This window comes from Chelmon rostratus, chromosome 19, assembly GCF_017976325.1.
Source record: "Chelmon rostratus isolate fCheRos1 chromosome 19, fCheRos1.pri, whole genome shotgun sequence".
NCBI classification, from domain to species: domain Eukaryota; kingdom Metazoa; phylum Chordata; class Actinopteri; order Chaetodontiformes; family Chaetodontidae; genus Chelmon; species Chelmon rostratus.
The window spans coordinates 9288846-9308725 of NC_055676.1; the positions used below are offsets into that span (position 1 = coordinate 9288846).

General features: G+C 41.6%; 1 protein-coding gene across 3 annotated transcripts in view; it reads right to left on the minus strand.

The window, feature by feature from the left end:
* ank1b (ankyrin 1, erythrocytic b) overlaps window positions 1-19880 on the minus strand; it is a 66691-nt gene that overhangs the window by 18408 nt on the left and 28403 nt on the right. For 2 of the 3 annotated variants that reach the window (XM_041959680.1, XM_041959681.1), the window contains exons 2-26: window positions 16505-16606; window positions 11974-12072; window positions 10833-10931; window positions 10558-10656; window positions 9882-10067; window positions 9181-9279; window positions 8835-8933; window positions 8585-8683; window positions 8085-8282; window positions 7839-7937; window positions 7480-7578; window positions 6799-6897; window positions 6243-6440; window positions 5821-5919; window positions 5522-5620; window positions 5088-5285; window positions 4789-4887; window positions 4343-4441; window positions 3968-4066; window positions 3029-3121; window positions 2736-2808; window positions 2531-2551; window positions 1008-1131; window positions 696-759; window positions 164-276 (exon numbers count right to left, since the gene is read on the minus strand). In XM_041959680.1, coding sequence (XP_041815614.1) covers window positions 164-276; window positions 696-759; window positions 1008-1131; window positions 2531-2551; window positions 2736-2808; window positions 3029-3121; window positions 3968-4066; window positions 4343-4441; window positions 4789-4887; window positions 5088-5285; window positions 5522-5620; window positions 5821-5919; window positions 6243-6440; window positions 6799-6897; window positions 7480-7578; window positions 7839-7937; window positions 8085-8282; window positions 8585-8683; window positions 8835-8933; window positions 9181-9279; window positions 9882-10067; window positions 10558-10656; window positions 10833-10931; window positions 11974-12072; window positions 16505-16606 — 2756 coding nt within the window. The remainder of the gene's footprint in view (window positions 1-163; window positions 277-695; window positions 760-1007; window positions 1132-2530; window positions 2552-2735; window positions 2809-3028; window positions 3122-3967; window positions 4067-4342; window positions 4442-4788; window positions 4888-5087; window positions 5286-5521; window positions 5621-5820; window positions 5920-6242; window positions 6441-6798; window positions 6898-7479; window positions 7579-7838; window positions 7938-8084; window positions 8283-8584; window positions 8684-8834; window positions 8934-9180; window positions 9280-9881; window positions 10068-10557; window positions 10657-10832; window positions 10932-11973; window positions 12073-16504; window positions 16607-19880) is intronic. The other variant, XM_041959682.1, reaches the window with a different exon arrangement.

The window sequence follows — 19880 nt, forward strand, 5'->3', positions numbered from 1 at the left end:
CGTATACTATCAGTAACAATATGCTTATAATCTCATTGAGTCTGCCAAAATCCCTCAGTTATATGATAAGCCTAACAAGCAACATCAATCCCTAACATTATTTAACATAAACAGAATAAAAAAAATGAGAATTAACATGCAGTGAAATGTTTTATTAGCTGACCCAGTGTGAATGGGGCTGGCCACAGGGCTGACATTGTCCGAAGTCTCTGTAGCCGGACTGCTCGGGATAAGAGAGTCTTCATCATACTCCTTTGGCAGGGGGATCGGGGTGTGCTGGGGTCAGAGAGGGAGGAAAGAGGACAGGCAGTGAGTAACTGAGAGGCAGTAAAACAACCATGACAGAGAAGATTAAGATTAAGAGACAGACAAAAGCAGAGGGGGATGGCAGTAAAGACATAGACAGGCAAAAGGAGAGAGGGAGGAGAATGCGGTCATAAAAATACAGCACAATGAAAGGAGTGAGAGAATAGAGAGAAATGATAGACAGGAACAGGCAGAGAGTAAACCACAATCTAACAGACGAGATGGAGAGAAAATCAGAAACCAAAAGAAGAAATAAAAATAAATATTCGACTGCTTTTTAATACTGCAGGTATTTGACTGTCACAAATTAATAGCTGTCTTCAATTAGATAATGAAACAAATGACTACAAAATGTAGTGCGCCCTCTAAACATCACGAGTTAAGCTCACCTGATCCAGCAGTACAGTCTCTGGGGACACACAAGGGATCCTGGGAATAGCTGGAGAATATGGCCTACAGGAGAGGAAGTGAGAACAGTCAACAGCTCGTCCTGCTGCTTCTCATAATCTAGGACAGAGATACTGTAAACGATGCACGCGAGACATTCACAGACTCCCTCAATCTCATTTTGCAATAGTTATTGTTTGGTATTGATGAAAATAAATGAAAGCCCGCTCGAATCTCTGTTTCAACCGTGATCTGTAGACCCCCCCATTTACCAGACAAAACAAAAGTACAAAGGTGAGCACACAATGACTTACGTGGTACCCATGCCACCTTCAAAGTCTCTCAGGGTTTTCTTTGGGGAGAGGAAGTCATCGTCCTGGTCCTTGAAGTCATCAAGCTTCAAATAGCGCGCTCCATCCATCCCGAGCAACTCGTCTCCTGTGGGGAAAATACGGAGGTAAGAAAGGCGGAAAAGGAGCCAAGAGGAAAAAAAAAAAAGGAAACTGGAAAGGAACAAGTTTGCACATAAAGAAGTAAGAGAGAAAAGGACGAGACCAGGGGAAAACAGGGCAAATGATGCTGATCTCAACTCTCAAGTTCTTCCACTCAGTCGCACAATGTACGTTTTTTACTGTAAATCAGCTAAAAAAAATCTGCCAATGGGATTCATCTTTCCCCCCCAATGCATTTGGACTTTTTTCCTTTCTTTTTTTTATGAGTGACAGTATCTTGAACTGTGGAGGACATCTCCACTTGAATCAAAATACTGTCACTTGATTCAATTCTCGATAGATGAAAGCAGTAATCGTTGCACCACCGTGCTTCCCATCCCTTCACCTTGATGAAACCACAGACAAAAATGGCCACAAAGCAATCTGAAATATTTCAGTCTAAGCAATGAAGTCAAACCAACAACAACCAGAGCCAATGGAAACCAAAGGAGTGAAAGAAGAGGATCGGTAAGACAGTGAAGATTAACACGATTTAGGACACTGCATGGACGGCAAACTGCAAGGCACCTGGTGACAGCTTTTTTTAGTGAGCATGCCCATTAAAGATGTAATCACATGTGGTGATGGTTGTTTCTGTGTGGGAGAAAATACCTCAATTATTAAGGAGGAATGATATTGAAATCATAACAACAATAGTAAACCATAAACCACTTCACAAAACAGAGCTGCTTACAGACAATTAAACATTCATTGGAATAAGCTGCACAGGTAGACAACAAAATGTTACAGAAGAAAAAAGCAATACAGTTAAACGAGTACAACAAGGACAAAATACACTTAAAAAAATGAAGCTTGCGTGTAAAAATGCTGTCGTAAAGATGACGTTGATCTGATTTAATGTGACTGCATGGACAGCTACTGTACATGCTGTTTGCAGGAGAGTGTCACAGCTGGGGCACAGCATGTGTGTAATCAGCTTATTGATCGATTAGGTAGTTAACAGTAGGCACACTCAGGTTCAAAATGGATGGATTTGGAAGGGACGCATTTGTCTTTTAAAATACTGGAGTTCTGTCAATAATGAGTCCACTTACAGATGTGCGTTGAACGCTGGTAAAAGATTTAAAAAAATGTTGTGACTACATGCTGATGAAAAACAGACGCATTTTTTTTAAACAAATCTCTGAGCGAGAGGGAGAGAATAAAGATAGAGAAGATAAAGAGTGAGAAGAGCGAACAGGGCTGGACTTGAGACAGAGTCAGCGAAACCCAATAGAAAAGACAATTAGTGACACACAGAGAAAATGAGAAAGTGCAATTGCAATGAAGGCACAAGTTCACGAGCCACCGAACCGGACAAGGCAGAGATACAGACACAGTCCTACCTAAGGTTAGCTGGGCAACCCCTACAAAACAAATGGAAAAGGGTGTTATATACAGTCATACACGTATTTAAACTCATGGTGGTACTTTGACGTGTCAGTGTACCTCCCATACAGTCTCCTACTCCCAAAATAATGAATCAGAGCTGAAAATTCATTATCAAAGATGTAGTTGATGTGTTTAACATAATCAAATTGAATAACATACCTTCATCCTCAGAAACATCCAAGATCTCATCTACTGTCTCAGGAAAACTCATCCGATGCTTCTCTGTCGTGATCTGTGAGGAGCACACAGAGGTTGCAAGAGCAGGAGATATGCAGGGACAGAGGAGTGAGCGAATAGGAAAGGAAAGAGAGGAGAGCAGATGGAAAATGCAGGCGAGGGAGCTGAACCTTACTGAGACAATCGTTTGATTGAATGTCTGAGTCACGGTGTGTCAAGGCTACTTCTTTGCGTATTGGCGTAACCATGTGAACCATGCATGATGTGTTGCTCACCGTGGAGACCGACTCCTCGGTAACCAGTTTCAGCACATCTATGACAGAGATGTAACCCAACCGCTTAGCGATACCCAGAGGAGATGTCCCGTTCTATACAGGGAGAGACGAGAAACATCACGCAGAATATTTTCAGAGATTTTCAACTCTGTTTAAAATAGAAATAAAAGTAATTTAATTCTTTATAAAGAAATATTCTATAAAAATGTACATTTACACAAAGGCAGTTATTTTGCCGGATAATGCCAGTTCTCAGAGTACAGGCAAGAAACACAAAGTAAATAAACATTAAGTCTAAATGCAAATTCAAATGTACGTAGGTTTGATGTACTGATATGGTATGTATGTATGCTATATACTATATGCATGTAAATATATAGCACGTGTGTACAAACTGAACTGATGTTCAAAAAAAATATGCATAATACGGGACATGTAACATATTGACCACTGTCCACAACAAAAATCCAAATAAAAAAAATATATTATTAGAGCTACAGTAAGATGACATCCTTCAATGTGAAATTAGCAACATGTTACTAAAGTCAGAAAATATATCTAGTATTATACACATTGCAAAAATATAATACAGTATCATTTGCATATAGGGATGAATGTTGACTGGAGACAAGGGGATACTCATGTGTATCGCACGATAGAATCTCCCTGAGCAGTTCATACTGCTTACAATCACCACAGAGGTTTCAGCAGTACTTCAGTACAGCGATATTACAGCACAGTATTGTATATTGACCATCTTCCTTTAGATATGTGGTCAACAGTGGACATTTTGTCATGTCTGTTTGATGGAAATGACAATTAATTTTTTAAATCAAATTATGTCTGTCAATCAGACATCAGTGTGCAGGCACAGAGGAAATGCCTAGTGCTGAGGGGAAGATCACAAAAGGATGAGGTATTTCTAAAGGTGTCTCTCACCGAAGTAATCTCATTGGGTTGGGCTCCGTGTTTTAACAACAGGGTGACAATATCGGTATGGCCCTGCTGAGCTGCCTGGTGCAGAGGGGTGTAGCCCATCTAGAGAAAAAAAAAGGGAGGGTGGTCAGACAAAAGAAGAAGCACAGAGAAAGCAGCATTTCCATCTATGATTTTGGCACCTGATGCTTATACCAGTGGTGTCCCAGCCTATTTGCTCATGCTGGTTATGTAATTGCTGGAGATTGCAGTGTTTTAATAAAGCTTCATAGCACTGACACCAAACATCAAAGAAGTAAACAAAAACACACCAGGAGTCATTAGGCTCATATGCAGTCATACACAGTCATCATGTTATACAAATGAGATATAGTTTACCCTTGTCTTGCTATTCACATGGGCCTGCTGCTGCAGAAGGAACTTCACCATCTTGATGTTGCCATAGTGACAAGCTACATGAAGGGGCGTGTAGCCCATCTGGGACAAGGAGGGAGAGACAGTTGGCTGTTGTTCAGTGGCTTCATTAATGCCTCCTCACAGACAGCTTGGAACAGGAGCTCACAAATTTGTAAAAAGACATCAAACATGAGCAGTCTGAGAAACGATGTATTCATCAAAAAGACGCTTCACAGACTTTTATAAAATAAAGAAATATAATTATATCAAATTGCTATCCACCTCTATGACTATGACAACATACTGTAGGTTTAGCCCACCTGATTCTAAAATCCTGTGGCTCTATCTTCAGTGTCAACTTTTAACTCATGTCAGCTAATAATGCCTATTATATCATTGCGTGTACCAGTGGGGATGGTGTAACTTACCCGTGAGGCAGCGTAAATGGAGGCTCCTTGTTTGACCAGCGTGTCAGCGATTCCCACATGACCTTCCTGAGCCACAAGATGCAGAGGGGTCAATCCATTCTGAAAGACAGAGAGAATGGACAGGAGACCATGAACAATATGTCGTTTGAAACAGTGTTTTCAAGGTATATTTATTTCGTTGGACAGTCTGGTACCCACACAACATTTTAAAAAATGATTGCAATCATACTTAAACCCTGTTTTTGAAAGTGAAAAGCTGTATTCTGTGAATCATATTTCACTCCATTCTGACATCGTACCTTGTTCCCCAGATTCACATTGGCCTGCTTGGAGATGAGCAGGGCCACAATGTCGGGCCGCCCCTCCTGTGAAGCCAGGTGTAGGGGCGTGATGCCTTGGAGGGACTCTGCGTTGGGCGTCGCCCCATTCTGCAGCAGACAACTGGCCACCTCCATCTGGTTCTGCTTGGCCGCTATGTGCAGGGGAGTGTAGCCATTCTGTGGCGAGAAACAAGGGCATACAGACACACACAAGACTGGGTATTGCTTTTCTGAACACGGTTCATTTCTAGTTTAAGATTAAAACTTCAACACCGTAGTGAGAGAGTGCTTCAGAGCACAAAGACTGTCATGTGAGTTAATTTATGTGTATTGCGAGCCCATTTGTTTTGGCGTGTGTGTCATTGATAGGCTGCCAGTGTGAGTATGTGCACACGCATATGTGAGCATCTTACTCGGGCAGTGCTGTGTGCAGATCCTCCCTTGCTGACCAGGAGTTTAACAACATCCAGGTTGTTGTGATGGACGGCCACATGAAGGGGTGTCAGACCGTTCTGTTAAACACACACACATAAACATGTACAAACACATATAAACCCACAGACATACACAAAAACACACAGAAACACGTATATATGAAACACATACCGTGATAAATCATCTCTACGTCGGCTCTTCACAGCCGAGTAAAGACTGCATTACAGTTTTTGTGTACTTCAGGGAGCTGAACTACAGGAAGCACAGATTGTCTCACCTTTCCAGCTGCATTAGGGTTGGCTCCTCTCTCCAGAAGGAGCTCAGCCACATCCACCTTCCCATATTTAGATGCCACATGGAGAGGAGTGAAGCCTTTCTGCTCAAAAGAAAACAAAATAGGAGAGAGATATTCCATGCGTGTCATTGTTGTGTATCACACTTGGTGAGAGGCTAGGCTTTCTTATTCATTTTCATATTGTTTAGAAAATATGCATTTTTTTAAACCAAAACTAAGTCTGCATGGTAGATTGAGAACAAAGATGAGGAGCAAAATTATAGAGTAGATACAAATATGCATAAAATAAACAAGGAAGTGCTCTTGAAGTAGGAAAATTACAATTGATGCATTTGCTGGATAATTCAATAGAAAAAATTTTTATCATCATTTAACCCGGGCTGTATCAATGGCTTCTGCTCTACCTTTGTCATCTTGGTCTGCTGTGCCCCGGCGTCCAACAAGATTCGAATCGTGTGGACATGTCCTTCTCGTGCAGAGATGTGTAAGGGTGTGTGGCCTGCAGTTGTGGCTGAGTCAGGGCTGGCCTTGTGCTCAAGGAGCAGCTTGACGAGCTCCTTGTGGCCCATGCGGGCTGCACAGTGTAGGGGGGTCTGGTCATCCTGGCCACAAGGAGAAAGAGGTTCATTTATGTTTCAGCAAGGAAAACAGATGTCATTAAGCAGAGGGTAATAGAGTAACACTAATAGCCAGCCATTGAAAACTGCCACTGATGCCTGCTAATGTCGCTTTCCAGACAACTTGGAGCTCGAACAGTACAACTGAACGGCACTCAATGTCAGAGTTCCTATTTGTAAACTTGGGACAAATTGATCTACCTCAACTTCATGAAGAAGCAGTTGTCTGTTTTATGAAGATTTTTTCTGCAGAATGACCCACCCAAGAAGTACTGCATGGCAGCAACAGATACAAACATATATTTCAACACAAAGTTTGTTCACATGTCCACATGGCTCATACCTTCGCCTTGGCGTCCACTTGGGCTGCGTTTTGCAACAGGAACTGAGCAACTTCACAGTGTCCTGCTCTGGAGGCCATGTGGAGGGGGGTCTCCACTTTCTGGTGTAGATAAATACAGGCGATGAAGTCCTCCATTTGTATGTTTCTAACGTATTTTCAATTCATTCAGTTACTACATATTGCTGCACATTTCATAAACCGGGTACTTCTGAGCATATGCTAGCCCACACAGAAAAACATTATTTGTAATTTTAATCTTTAATTCACAATCTTTTTTTTTTTTTAACTTTTTGAGCAAGTTATTTTTATCATTTCAAAGAAAAATTTGTTTAAATCCACTTTGTTCATATCGGGGCCCATGGTTCAGACCGGTCTATTAACTTCAGTCATTTAGAAACAATTCATGCTCATTTAGTAATATCCTTTTTAACAGCACTTCCTGTGTCGACTTAATCCATCTATGGCTAATTGTTTAATGTTTGACCTAGGAAATTAATCCTCTCAAGTAATTAATTATTGAATTCAGTGCGGGATTCACTCTCTCTTAAAAATATGAACACGCAGAGAGGTAACTTTTTGTGGCACATCTGAACAAGATATTAAGTGTTGGAAAGTGACTTAAAAGACAAGAAAATAGGTGGGACTTCAGTTCAGTTGTGGGGTCGAAAAAAAGGTTCTCACCACATTGGAAGCATTGGGTGAAGCCCCTCTCTGGAGCAGGTTCTTCACTATGTTCAGATGGCCCATGAATGCCGCTACATGTAGAGGAGTGAGACCAGACTGCACATGCAAAAACAGACAGCATCAAGGCTCAATATCAACACAGATCATCATTATTAATATTCCCAATTAGTGATCAGAAAATAGCCAGTTATGAAACTTTAAGGCTGAAGACACTGACATTAAACTGGTGTTATATCACAGACATAAAATGCAAACATATGCTTGTCACAAGCATGTCACAAAAGAAGAGGAGTGCTTGATGAATGCCACAGGGGAGAAAACTTTTCATTATCAGACTGTGTCCCTGGTGGTCTCACCTCTGTGACAGCTTCTAGAGAAGCCGAGTGCTTAAGCAGCAGGTCCATGGACCGCATGTGGTTCTTCTTGCAAGCAATATGGAGAGGTGTGAAGCCATTCTGAAACAGAGAGGAAAAAGTGCACAACTAAGCTACACGCATGCCTTCAGCTCTGTCTTCAGTTGCATGTCATCCAGTCACTATGACCACCTTGACTGATTGTTGAAAGTCATCTGAAATAAACTGCAAAATAAACAGCAAACCTACCAGAGCACGTGCATTGGCTTTGGCTCCCTTGTCCAGTAGGACTTTGGCCATCCTATGGTGACCACAGTGGGCTGCTACATGAAGAGGGGTTAAATGGTCCAGTGTGATATCATCAATCTCAGCGTTGTACTGCAGTAGCTGCCTGACGCAGTCCATGTGATCCCCCTGAGCTGCCATGTGGATGGGGGAGAGACCGTTCTGTAAGTAGAGAAAGAATGGGACACAGACAGAGGAAGAAAAAGTTAGGGAGAAAAAAGGTGGAGGAGAGTCGGAGATTTTTCATCGTTGAGAAAAAAAGGCCTGTGCATGTATCAGGCTGTGTGTGTACCACATAGTCAATAACATTTAGTCTCTGGTGTTGAAGAAAGCAGAGGATGAGTCCTTAGTCCACACTGTGCTCGCTCGGTAGTTTTAAGAGATTCAGATCAAGATTCACAAAGCACTTAGCAGCAAACCTCAAAAGACAGCAGTGATTGCTGTATTTCATTAACTTCATCTACCTTGGTCTTAGCCTGGATGGGAGCACCGTGTTCCAGCAGGATCTCAATGATACGAACATGACCATTCCTGGCTGCACAGTGGAGAGGAGTCAGCTCATCCTACAAAGAGATAAGTTAAGAAAGAGAGAGACAGGAGACTAATTAGAAAGGTATTAAATGACGTAAGAGACAGAAATAAGCAAAGGAAGGGAGGAGGACAGATGGGGGAGCAGATACTGGGAAGGCAAACTGGAGCCCTGTGGTACACTACCTTAGTTTTGGCATCGATCTGTGCACCTCTGTCCAGCAGTAGTCTGACCATCATCACATTGCCCCTCCTGGAGGCTATATGAAGGGGCGTGATGCCATTCTAGAGGAGCAGTGACAAGAAATGAGTCAGCTGAATAAATCATTATCATCTGAAATCGCTGCATCACAATGCAGGTATGACGAAACAAAACTATCATGGAAGCTTGTGAAAACAACAAAATGTCTCGAGAGGGTGTTAAGATTCCTGCATCCTTTATAATATTCCCCCCTCAACATACAGTGTTTGAACCACATCCATTCATTCCTCTCAGATGCTGTTTTTGATCCTGCAGCTGAGATAAACTGACCTTGGGGGTAAAGTTTACATTGGCTCCTCTGTTCAGCAGCAGCTGGGCTACGCTCATATTCTCATAGTGGGCCGCAATATGCAGAGGCGTGAAACCAGTCTACAGAGAAAGCAAACAACGGCAAAGTGTGAGAATGAAAGTGTAAAGAAGCATCATTACAATCTGTTTATGTGAATATTAAAAACACGGTTACAACAACGTGCATGACAGATTGAGATAGAAGAGTGCAGATCTCTGCCAGGTGTGTGTCTCGGGTAGTGACGTGTGGATTGGCTCTCACATCATCCTGATCTGCATATGTGCATAAATCATCAGTCCGCCACACACCAGAACTAATTATTTTCTTTGATTTGGAGACCCACACCTGCATGGACATTTCACTCTACCGCTCTCTACCAGTCCCTGTGGGTTATACTGCAAGCTTTCCAGGTGATTTCTTTATTGTGTTGCAACCCAAAATATTATATTTTATTACACTATTTTAAGGTTTATTTTTATCATAAACAGTGTTATCCTTATGTTAGAAAATGTGGCAAACTGTATCCCTTTAGTATTTGCTTGGAGAGTATTCTTTTCATTCATGGAAACTGCATTCTGATTATATTTGCTCTATTTCTTCCTGCCTTTTTGACTGACTGTACTGTCATTGTACAGTAAGTAAACCATTACACCAGTACATCAATGTCAGTCAGTGTGTATACCTTGCTGAGAACATCAGCATTGGGGTCGTTCTGGAGGAGCACTGCGGCGGTGCGCGTGTCGTCGTTTCGAGCGGCGATGTGCAGCGCAGGGAGGCGGACCTTGCCCTTGGTGCCATAGTTGATGAGCAGCGCCACAACGTTTTCATGGCCCTGCTGGAGGGCTACTGCCAGCGGAGTGAAGCCGTCCTGAAAGAGGGGACAGCAGGACAAAGAGATGAAGGGATGACAGAAAAAGCAAAGGGGATGTGGGTGTTGGGAAGAGGCAGGAGCAAGAAAGGGATAAAAAGAGGGACAGGAAAGAAGGCAAAGTGAAGTGGATGTCATTTTATATTATGTTCCAGGAGCAGAAACAGGAAAATATGTGACATTTACTTGTAATCAGAAATGTTCCATTATGAAAGGATATTAGGCAAAATGTTAAAATATCTTTGATACATAACATGGAAACTTATAAATGGGCCTCATGTCTATTAGAAAATGATCCCATAATCTTTGTTCATGATTATAGTCAATGACAGCTTTGGCATTTTGCAGGTAATTTGTTGCTTGTTTCAAGAAAATGAGATTTTCAGACTGAGCAATACACAAAATCAGTTGATAAGAAGATTTTGTTTTCCAGTGTAACACATTCAGGCCTAGACAACCTCAGACGTCGCAATCAAAAGAAGAGACGTACCTCAGTTGGGAGACTCTGATTGGCCCCGTTCTCGAGCAGGAACTTGACCACCTCTAAGTGATTCTCCTGTGCTGCCATGTAGAGAGGACTGAACCCTTTCTGTTGGGGCACAAATGCACAAACACCCATTAGACGTGATGTTTGTCAGGTGTTTATCTTGACACACACGCACACACGTCCTTGCAGATATTATATGTAAATAGAGTATATGGACAACTCTTGCACACACATAGCCTTCCAGACTCTTCTCTTGCACACAGCTTGCAGTGACTCACATGTGACTGGGCATTAACGTTGGCACCGTAGTTGACAAGCTCAGCCACCACTTTCTCCTGCCCTGCCAGCGCTGCGATATGGAGAGCCGTGTTCCCTTTCTGGAGGTCACACACACATAGACACACACGGGAAAGAGAGAGAGAGAGGGAAATTAGAGTGAAGGAGAGGGAAATGATTACAACCTAATGGCCTAGATCTCTACACCTAAATACAGCTTGTGTATTGTACTCATCCAGTATATAAGATAAAAACTGTGACAATGAAAGCGGGACAGTTTTGTTCAATTGGCACAAACTGGCTTTGAGGAAACATTACATGTACGTGTACGTTTTTTTTAATTAATAATTCCTTTAACTTGTTCCTCAAAGTTTTTTTCCAAAAAAAATCTGCTATATATAGACCCTGAGGTGAAAAATCGAAAGATTGACTATCTCAATAAAACTGTTAATGTCCCTTATGACACTGAAAGCCACATTCAATAATATATGTTATTAAAAAGCTTGTTAAAAATTCATCCAGTGTCATGATCTATGTTTTAGCTCATATGTCACCGTCACCCACTGCAATGGCTACCTCCCAAGCAGAACCTTACTGTAGCGATCTCGTTCCTTGTAATAATTTCCTCGTGTTAACATTGTGTTTCCCTTTGCTCCAGATGTCCCTTAGCTGTCAGCCTGCACGCTTCAACCCGCTGCCACCTGCCTTCTCTCCGCCATTCACATTGTCCCTCTCTCTGCGTTCTGGCCATCGGTCATCCTTGTCATCCTCACCCTGAGGACTGCACTCTGGCCAGCCAGCCATCAGTTCTCCTCGTGGCCATCTCTCCTAGTTTACCTTCTGCCATAACTCATCTGTAGAAGTACTTAGGCATTAAACCTTTTCAGTTACTCCTCGAGCATGTGTGCTGCATTTGGGCCCACCTGGTTCGAACAATACCTGCATTTAGCTAAACCTAGAAACACTGCTGGTTTAGCTACTTTGCTGGTCTAGCTTGTAGCTCTGTAGCTGCAGTCCAGCTGAATTAGCTCTGAAGCTAAGAAAGTTTTTGGGAAGGTGAGACAGTTAAAAGAGCTTTATTCACTTCAGTTCAGCATGAAATGCTACTTTTCATTAGTTAACACACAGAGGGGAGTAATTTACCTTTGTGGTGGCTTCCAACTCAATGCCAGAGTGTAGCAGCTCCAGGACCATTTTGACGTGACCTTCTTTAGAGGCCAGGTGTAACCCGTTGAGACCGTTCTTAAGGGAGAAAACAGAGAGATTTCATCAAATTAGAGTTAGAAGAAACATATACAGATACGATACAATATTTCCTGAGAAGTTATCACCAACTCATATTAAAGTATTAATAATTAGTAATAAGCTATAGAACTTTCAAATGACATTTTTTTATTAACTGTATTTTAAAGCTTCAGTAATAACCAAGATTATTCTAATCACAGTTCACGTTAACTGAAAGTGATACCACATCTCTCAGGGCAACTTAATGATGTTAGGCTGTGGTTTTGCGAATTAGTGTAATAATATATACACACGAAGCAACTGTAAATCAATCTCCCACCGCAAATCAATTAATGAAACATATCTGTACAAAGACTTCTCAGAAATCTGTCTTTATATCCACGCCAAAGCCAACCATGGCTGCCTTTGGCCTTGCCCTCTCCTTGGCCTTGATCATTGTGGCGTTGAAAACAAGCGTTGCCATAAAGTATTTCATTGCCAAAATGTGGTGTTAGTGCAGCGGTCTGAGTACCCGACTGTAATGTGTTTGACTTCTGCTGCTGGACATCGTTAGACCCCCAAATTCATATCCCATCTGTTTTAAATGGAAGCACTTTAGTGATTGGATAAACACTGTATCCTTCAGTCCCACAGCCCCCTGAGCACTGCAACATATGCCAATTTTCTCCAGCTGTGCAGAACACCACTTGTCTTGTTACTGTACCTCTAAAAATAACTGATAAACCCGCAATGACAGCAGGAGGACTCAGTTGCGACAAAACGAACAACCTGATGAGACTGATGAGTAAGGAAGAGAGCAGGGCAGGGGGTGGGGTGGTGGCGTTGGTGGTGGGAGTGATATCAACACTGTCTGTCTGTCTGACTGTTTGTCTCTCTGGTTATAATAATTCTGTATTAGTGAAGTCTGAGCTGCAACCTGCTTGCTGTAACCAATCTGACCACCAGGAGTCTCCATTACCCACGCTGTTCACAGGCTTCTCATCATACTGCGGTGTCACTCAATTCAAATGGGTAACACCATCTCTCTGCGAGCATGCGCACAGTGCTAGAAACTGTGCAATAGTGGGGGTTACACACACTGTCAACTGTAGTGCGTGAACGTCTGCTGTGCACTCATGGGACGAAAGCAAAAACACAATGAGATTCAGTTATGATTTTAACTAAAAAATAACACCCTGTTAACACCCCATCAGCAAACACCTACATGTGTGAATTTTGTACATTTATGCACACAATGGTGGGTGGTTTGATAGCAGGATAAACTGAGAGAGAGTGGGAGAGGGAGAGACAGGCTGCAGGGTTGTTAGCTATAGCAAGGGCAGGTTATTGCTGCAGAATCACATAAATCACATATAAAAATACCATCTCTGTCCTTGCCCAAGTCCTCAATAAAAAGCCATAAATATAATGCTAAAAAAAAGAACTGCACAAGGAAATTGACGCAAGGCTGCTGGTATGAAATGCAATTATTGTAGATCATATCGAGAGTCATTAATTCATTGATTACAATCTTAATGTACAACCCAGGAAAATTGTGCAAAATTTAGGTTTGTTTTTATTTCAATAGTAATCTATCTTCCATCTCCGGCACATGTGTGTGTGTGTGTGTGTTGCATGCATCGACTGGGGGAGTCTTAATGCCCGTCTCGCTGACAGTGTTTTGTCTGTGTATAAAAACACTTGTCAATTCATTCACCAGACATCACTCCCCCTCCACAGCCGTCCTTAACACAACGACACAACATCAAGTTGGTGTGTGTATCCTACCCGAACGCATTCACATTCACATCTCATGACATCCAGTCACCTGGATTTGTAGTGTTTTGGGCATGATGCAACAAGGTGCAAGACAGCAGACAGTAGGGCTGAAGATTGAGGGAACTATAATCTAATATACTCAATTATTTATGCGCACCACTTTACACAAGGATGGAGAATCAGGAGGTCTAGGAGTTGTGAATTTTTAATTTTCTTTTTGGTCTTTTATTTTACGCCATTTGCTGATACTGCAGACTGGCACTCCATTGAGAATATGGTGACATTATGTGGTGCATTCACGTCCTGCTTCAAGTTACTTTAAAGGCTAGCACCAAAGTTTGTACAGTTTGTTATTTCTCGGTGGGATAAAATGAAGCTCCTAAGCACCAGTCTAAATTCAATCTGTTTCATAAACCATGAGCTTTTTACTGAGGCAAAGCCTTTAACTTTCCCACAGCGGGGCAAAAAGAGGCTCCGTAGTCTCCCAGACCAAACCTTTTTGATAATATCTCTTTATCTATTTTTATTTACTGTAAAGTTCTTGATTCCTTGAAGTTCCAGGCTTATAAGTTCCCTTGGCAGATAGAACAAGCTACTTATTCAAAGCATGAAAATTTAATCTAAAAGCAGAGAGCATTAATAAAAGTATTCATACTATTATTTAAGTCACTAATTAAGTAATGAGCAAAACCTAATGACATCATGAGTGCAGCTATTTTATCAAAGTAGAATTTGGACTGATGTCAAACTGCCGTCCAGAAACACTGATCATTATCTGATGCACTCTAAATATAATCACAAATTCGACCCTGAAAAAAACGAATCTGTTCAGAACAATCTGGAGATAACTTAGGAAGGTTCTTCTATTTTAAACATCTTCTCTAAGAGCAGGGGTGGAGCCAGACGTTGTAAACATTCCTGGTTGAGCCCAAACCTGGTGTGGTCTGGGGGATATTTTTTTCCTATTTACGTCAGCTATATGGACTATTTCTAAAGCCATTTGGGATGATGTAATGCCTAAATATCTGCACATCATTTGGACAACACATGTCTGTTGCCCAGGATAAACATCCTGTAGGGCCTACATCCCATTTTGTATCTGACTGTTCTCCAATTGTCCTCATGATGACTGATGACTAATTTTCACTCCTGCCACCTAAAAAGAGGCACAAATTGTCTGATATTGCTATTTTTACTTTACAGAACATACAGCAGGTGTGGTGGGAAATTGGTGTGTACAATCTTACTATTCTTGAAACCTATTTTAGTTATATTATGCTGGAGTTCACAGAAAGATGTTTAGCTGACAAATCTGCTACATTTGAATCCATGCCATAATAATGGCAAATCAAGTGACTCTGAATTGAATATTAGGCCAACAGTAAAACAGATACAAATTCAAATTCAAATTATATTAGATTTCTTAGGGAAATAGCATAGTAGGATAAACAAGATGGGCATATATTATTATCCAACGGTGCTTTATTTAATCTACTTTACTCCTTTCATCTCAACACATTTTCATTTCTTGTCCCTCTTCCTCTTCACCTGTTTCCTCCACAAATCGTCTTAGTCTCTACATCATTCTTTTCCTCACTTTTTCTTTCACCCCTCCGCTTTCTGTGGCGGGAGGCTGAGGTTGACTCCTCATAAAAACTTTGCCATGTCCATAGTCCACAAGCTATTCAGCTAGCTAGCCAGCAGGTTTGCACATTGAGGTGACGTGACTGAACGAAAAATGACACACAAGACAAAAACCCTCCTTGACGATGTTGGGGCGGACCTATAGATGGTGATATTTCCCCAGCAACAGAACTTTCGCTCTATTGATTTGGGTCAGAGAGACTGAGGGGAAAACAGAGGTGCGGTTATTTTAAAAATCTTAAAGATTTGGGGCTTTTGAGAAAAGAGCCATGGCTGGAGACCCAGAAGCGACCCCACAGCTTCACTATTGGCCAACATTGTCCGACTATCTGGTCTAACAATGGGGTAGTCCCTACATATATTACCCCACAGACAGGATATGATAGCCAGAAGGCACTGAGCACAGGGACTGGTGTAGCCTGACACATCTCTTCACTTCTTCCAATGCGCTGCCCCTGGGCATGAATGAATGAATCAGAGATTGGATTCAAGGAAAAGAACTTATAAAGCATAATGAGTTTAGACCCTCCTGTAGTATATAAAGTGTATCATTCAGACCTGCACCACTGGAAATTCCTCCTGAGGTACATTAACAGCTCAAGCAGTACAGTTCTCTTATCTCGTTCTGCTGCTACTGGGTTCAGCATGACTCTCATTTTTTACGATACACTGACAATCTAGTCGCCTCAGTGGCTAACCTGAAAGAGTTCATTTACTTGTGTAACTAAAAGATTATTATTCATACAGAGTAATATTTCTCTGTTATTTATTGTATTCACTCTTAACTTTTACAGTTCTCACTTTTTTCAGAATGGATTTCGACTCCTGCAGAGCGCAAGCATAGACTTGTTGCATTCAGCCACAGGCTTTCCATGTAAATTCAAACACAATTGATTGATTGATGAGCCCTCATTTAATCGAATCATTTGTTAATTGGAATCTGCAGGTGGCATCTTTCTTTACGCCCACACACACGCAAACAGCTTTATGGAGACCTGTTGCACTGAGTTCAGTGAAACCCTCTTACTTGATTAGCTGTGTTGATGTCGATTCCATTCTTGATGTGATCCAGAGCCTTGTCCAGGTTCCCTGAACGAGCTGCGCGCAGAAAGCTGGTGGCTGCATCCGCCTGCAATGAACAAAGAGGTAGACTGTTAAAAAGGAGGAGGAGAGCGTGTACATGAGTGCATGAAAACTGGAAAACATGTAATACAGAGAAACAGAACTCTGCAGCAAAAACACATTCATTCCACCACCGAGAGGTACAAGCTAAAGACAACAGAACACAGATTGCAAATCTACACCAACATGAACAGGTCTGAAATACACACAAACACTATTAATACACACAAACACTCACTCAACATCAACTGCTCCTCCAAAATGATTCATAAGTCCTCCATCAGAGGACGCAGTTGCTACTAAAAGCCTCAGTCAGGTTACACATCAATAAATCCATTACTATAATATTACAATCATTTCAAGGCAAGGCACACGCCTGTATGCCGGAAATACAATACTACATTCACAGGCTCTCCTGCCCCCTGTAAGAGGCTAAAAATGTCAGACTCCTTACAGTCAAGCTTCGCCCACACTGCCAGTTTGGCAGGCGTTCACAGCCGAGCACACTCCGCCACGAGCTCCGCTGTCTGCCTGTCTGATCTCAGAGGAAATGCTCCTGCGGTTCGTGTCTCAATGTGTGTGTCGGTGTTTGTACGCCCACCTCCGAATCCATTCATCAGCCAATGGTGTAATACGGATGACCTGCACAAATGAGATGCTTCCGACGCCCTGAAGAGGAAATACTGCGCTCTTCGCCCTCTCTCCGGCCCTGTCATCTGCAAAGTGATGGATCTGTTCGAGCTGTCATTCTCAAGTGGTTTAATTACACGAAGTGCTGAAAGACATGCCTGCCCTTTTTCAAACGACTGAGACGTTTCATTTTCCGTTCTCCTCACATCACTTATCTGCATCGGGAGCCAGTGTTTCTGTGAACCATCTGACAAACAAGATTATTTAGACTGTCCACGGCCTTCTCCCTATCCGCTCACCAGGCCTATTTTCACTCAACGCCATGCTTGTCCTTTCAATTTATTCCCATTATTATCATCATTAATATTAACATCTCAGGATTTCCTTCTGAGAAAGAAATAATTTCCATCACTTTTCATTTGACTGCCCACATGCTCTGTCTCCCTGTTTACTAAAAACAAAACAATTGTTAATTATCTTCCTTTAAGTAAACAATATAAGCAATCTTTTATTAGAACGAGTGTGTGGTCCTGCCACTAAACCTTTTTTTCCTTTTCTCAAGCCAGTGTAGGAGTGAATAAAAAGCTGATATTGGTTGAAAACTGACTTACAAGTATATTCGCTTATATTGAAAATATTACACAAGTTTGGCTGATATCCAACAGTGTCCTTTTAAAGCCTTTTCTTTCTTTCTAGTCTCTTCCTGCAGCACACCACTAAGTGTCTGGGTAGGAATGTGATGTGTCACTTACTCATCTCTTTGCTTTGAGAAAGCTTAGACATGACTGAGGCTGAGAGACTGAACTTCAAACAGTCACTGACAAGAGACTCTCCAGCTTAACAACCCACATTGTTGGTACTGGATGTTTTCGGTGTCTGTCACATTATGCAGAGTTCCTCATTTGTTATGGTGTGTTTTGACTGTGATTCTACAGCCTAAAGCCATATCACATTTCATCGTGTACTCCTTTCATGTTTCTCTTCTCCTGTTCTATGATGTGTTCATGGTACGCCCTGTATTACTGATCACCCTCTCCATCTGCAGCCCTCCTCTTCTTCCCTATGACTCCACCACCTTCGTGAACCAGTTCACTATCAGCATCAATCATCTGCGACATGAGTTTGTTAATGACCGCTGGTCCCTTTGTATGTGTGTGTGTGTGTGTGTGTGTGTGTGTGTGTGTGTGTGTGTGAAGGCAACAACAGCATGAGCTGAGAGCTGACCATATTTAGCAGAAAATGAAAAATCTTGCAGCACCTTACAGTAATTCGTTCTATACCAGCTTGAGTTCATGTTGCTGTCAGGCTGGAATCCATTTTCCTCCCTGCTCTCCCTCTCCCTCTTTTTTTTTTTTTACCCTCCTTCCTTTCATGCATCTCTCTATCACAGATTAGACATCCAATCCAATCCTACATCCAATCCTAGCAGTTCACTTTATGTCTAATCATGGCGCCAATTACAGAAAATAATCAGATTAGTGAAACCTCTCAGTACTGTACAAATCTACCATCACAATTTCTTTTGTTTTAGCGTTTAGTTACTTATGACTTATCACTTAATTACTTTCAAATTTGTTTGCTTGTTTCCTCTGTTTAACAGGTGCCTCATATCAAACAGGATGAAATCAGCCTGAGTAAAAAAGTTTGGAAGGAGTGTTAAATTGAATGATTGCTGCTTTGTGATGCGATTTTTGCTCCAAAAGGACCTGAAAGTTGACATGAAGTCACTCTATATCCTTGAGTCTGCTGCCTCAGGTGATTGCTGTAATTAAGAATTTCCTGTATGTAACAGAGGAGATACACTGATGGCTTGTCAGGCTGATTCACAGTCACCAATGTGATCCGCTGCTGTGCAGGCCTTTTTTGATATGTAATGCCACACTCTCTTAATGGACAATGTTTACCTCAGAAGACCTCTGTGCCCTAAAGTACGTTTGCATCTCAGCGTCAGATTTCAAATTTTCATTTTTTAAGTTTGAGAATGACTGTATTTTAAAATAAAGCTATTAAGCTTTCACAGGCTGCAGTTTTAGTGGCCATGACCAAAAAACAACTGAGGTCAGTGTGCAGTTTGTGATTCAACCATAACTTCCACTATATGCCAAGAAAGAGACAGGATCTTCAGGTAATGACTAACTCAGAGAATAACAGAAAAACATATGTATATACCATCGGTGTGAACACACATGCTGGCTAATCTAGACGATCGTAAATATAAACATAATGGTCTGTGTTTACAATAACATATATGAACGTGGCCTCATTAAGGAGAATGGCATATTCAAAGAGTCGAAACTGATGGACCTGATGGACAAGTCAGCGCTGAACCACATGAGCCTAGAAGACAACACACACCAGCCAAGACAACACTGAGACAGTGGCAGACATACAAACAAAAAAAAAAGCAACATGTGAACTGGTTGAAATGAGCAACGTGTCACCGATTCGGAATATATTTAGCGTCACCCAGATGTATTGCCACGCAGGTTATGAAGTTTATTCTGACTTGAAATTATAGCTCTGTAGCTAAATTTTAAAGAAGCTTTTTATGGGGATTAGCATGTATGATAAATGTTTCATGAGAAGACACTTCACATATACATATACACTCACTGTTGTACTGTTTATTGCAACCTTTAAAGCTATTATAC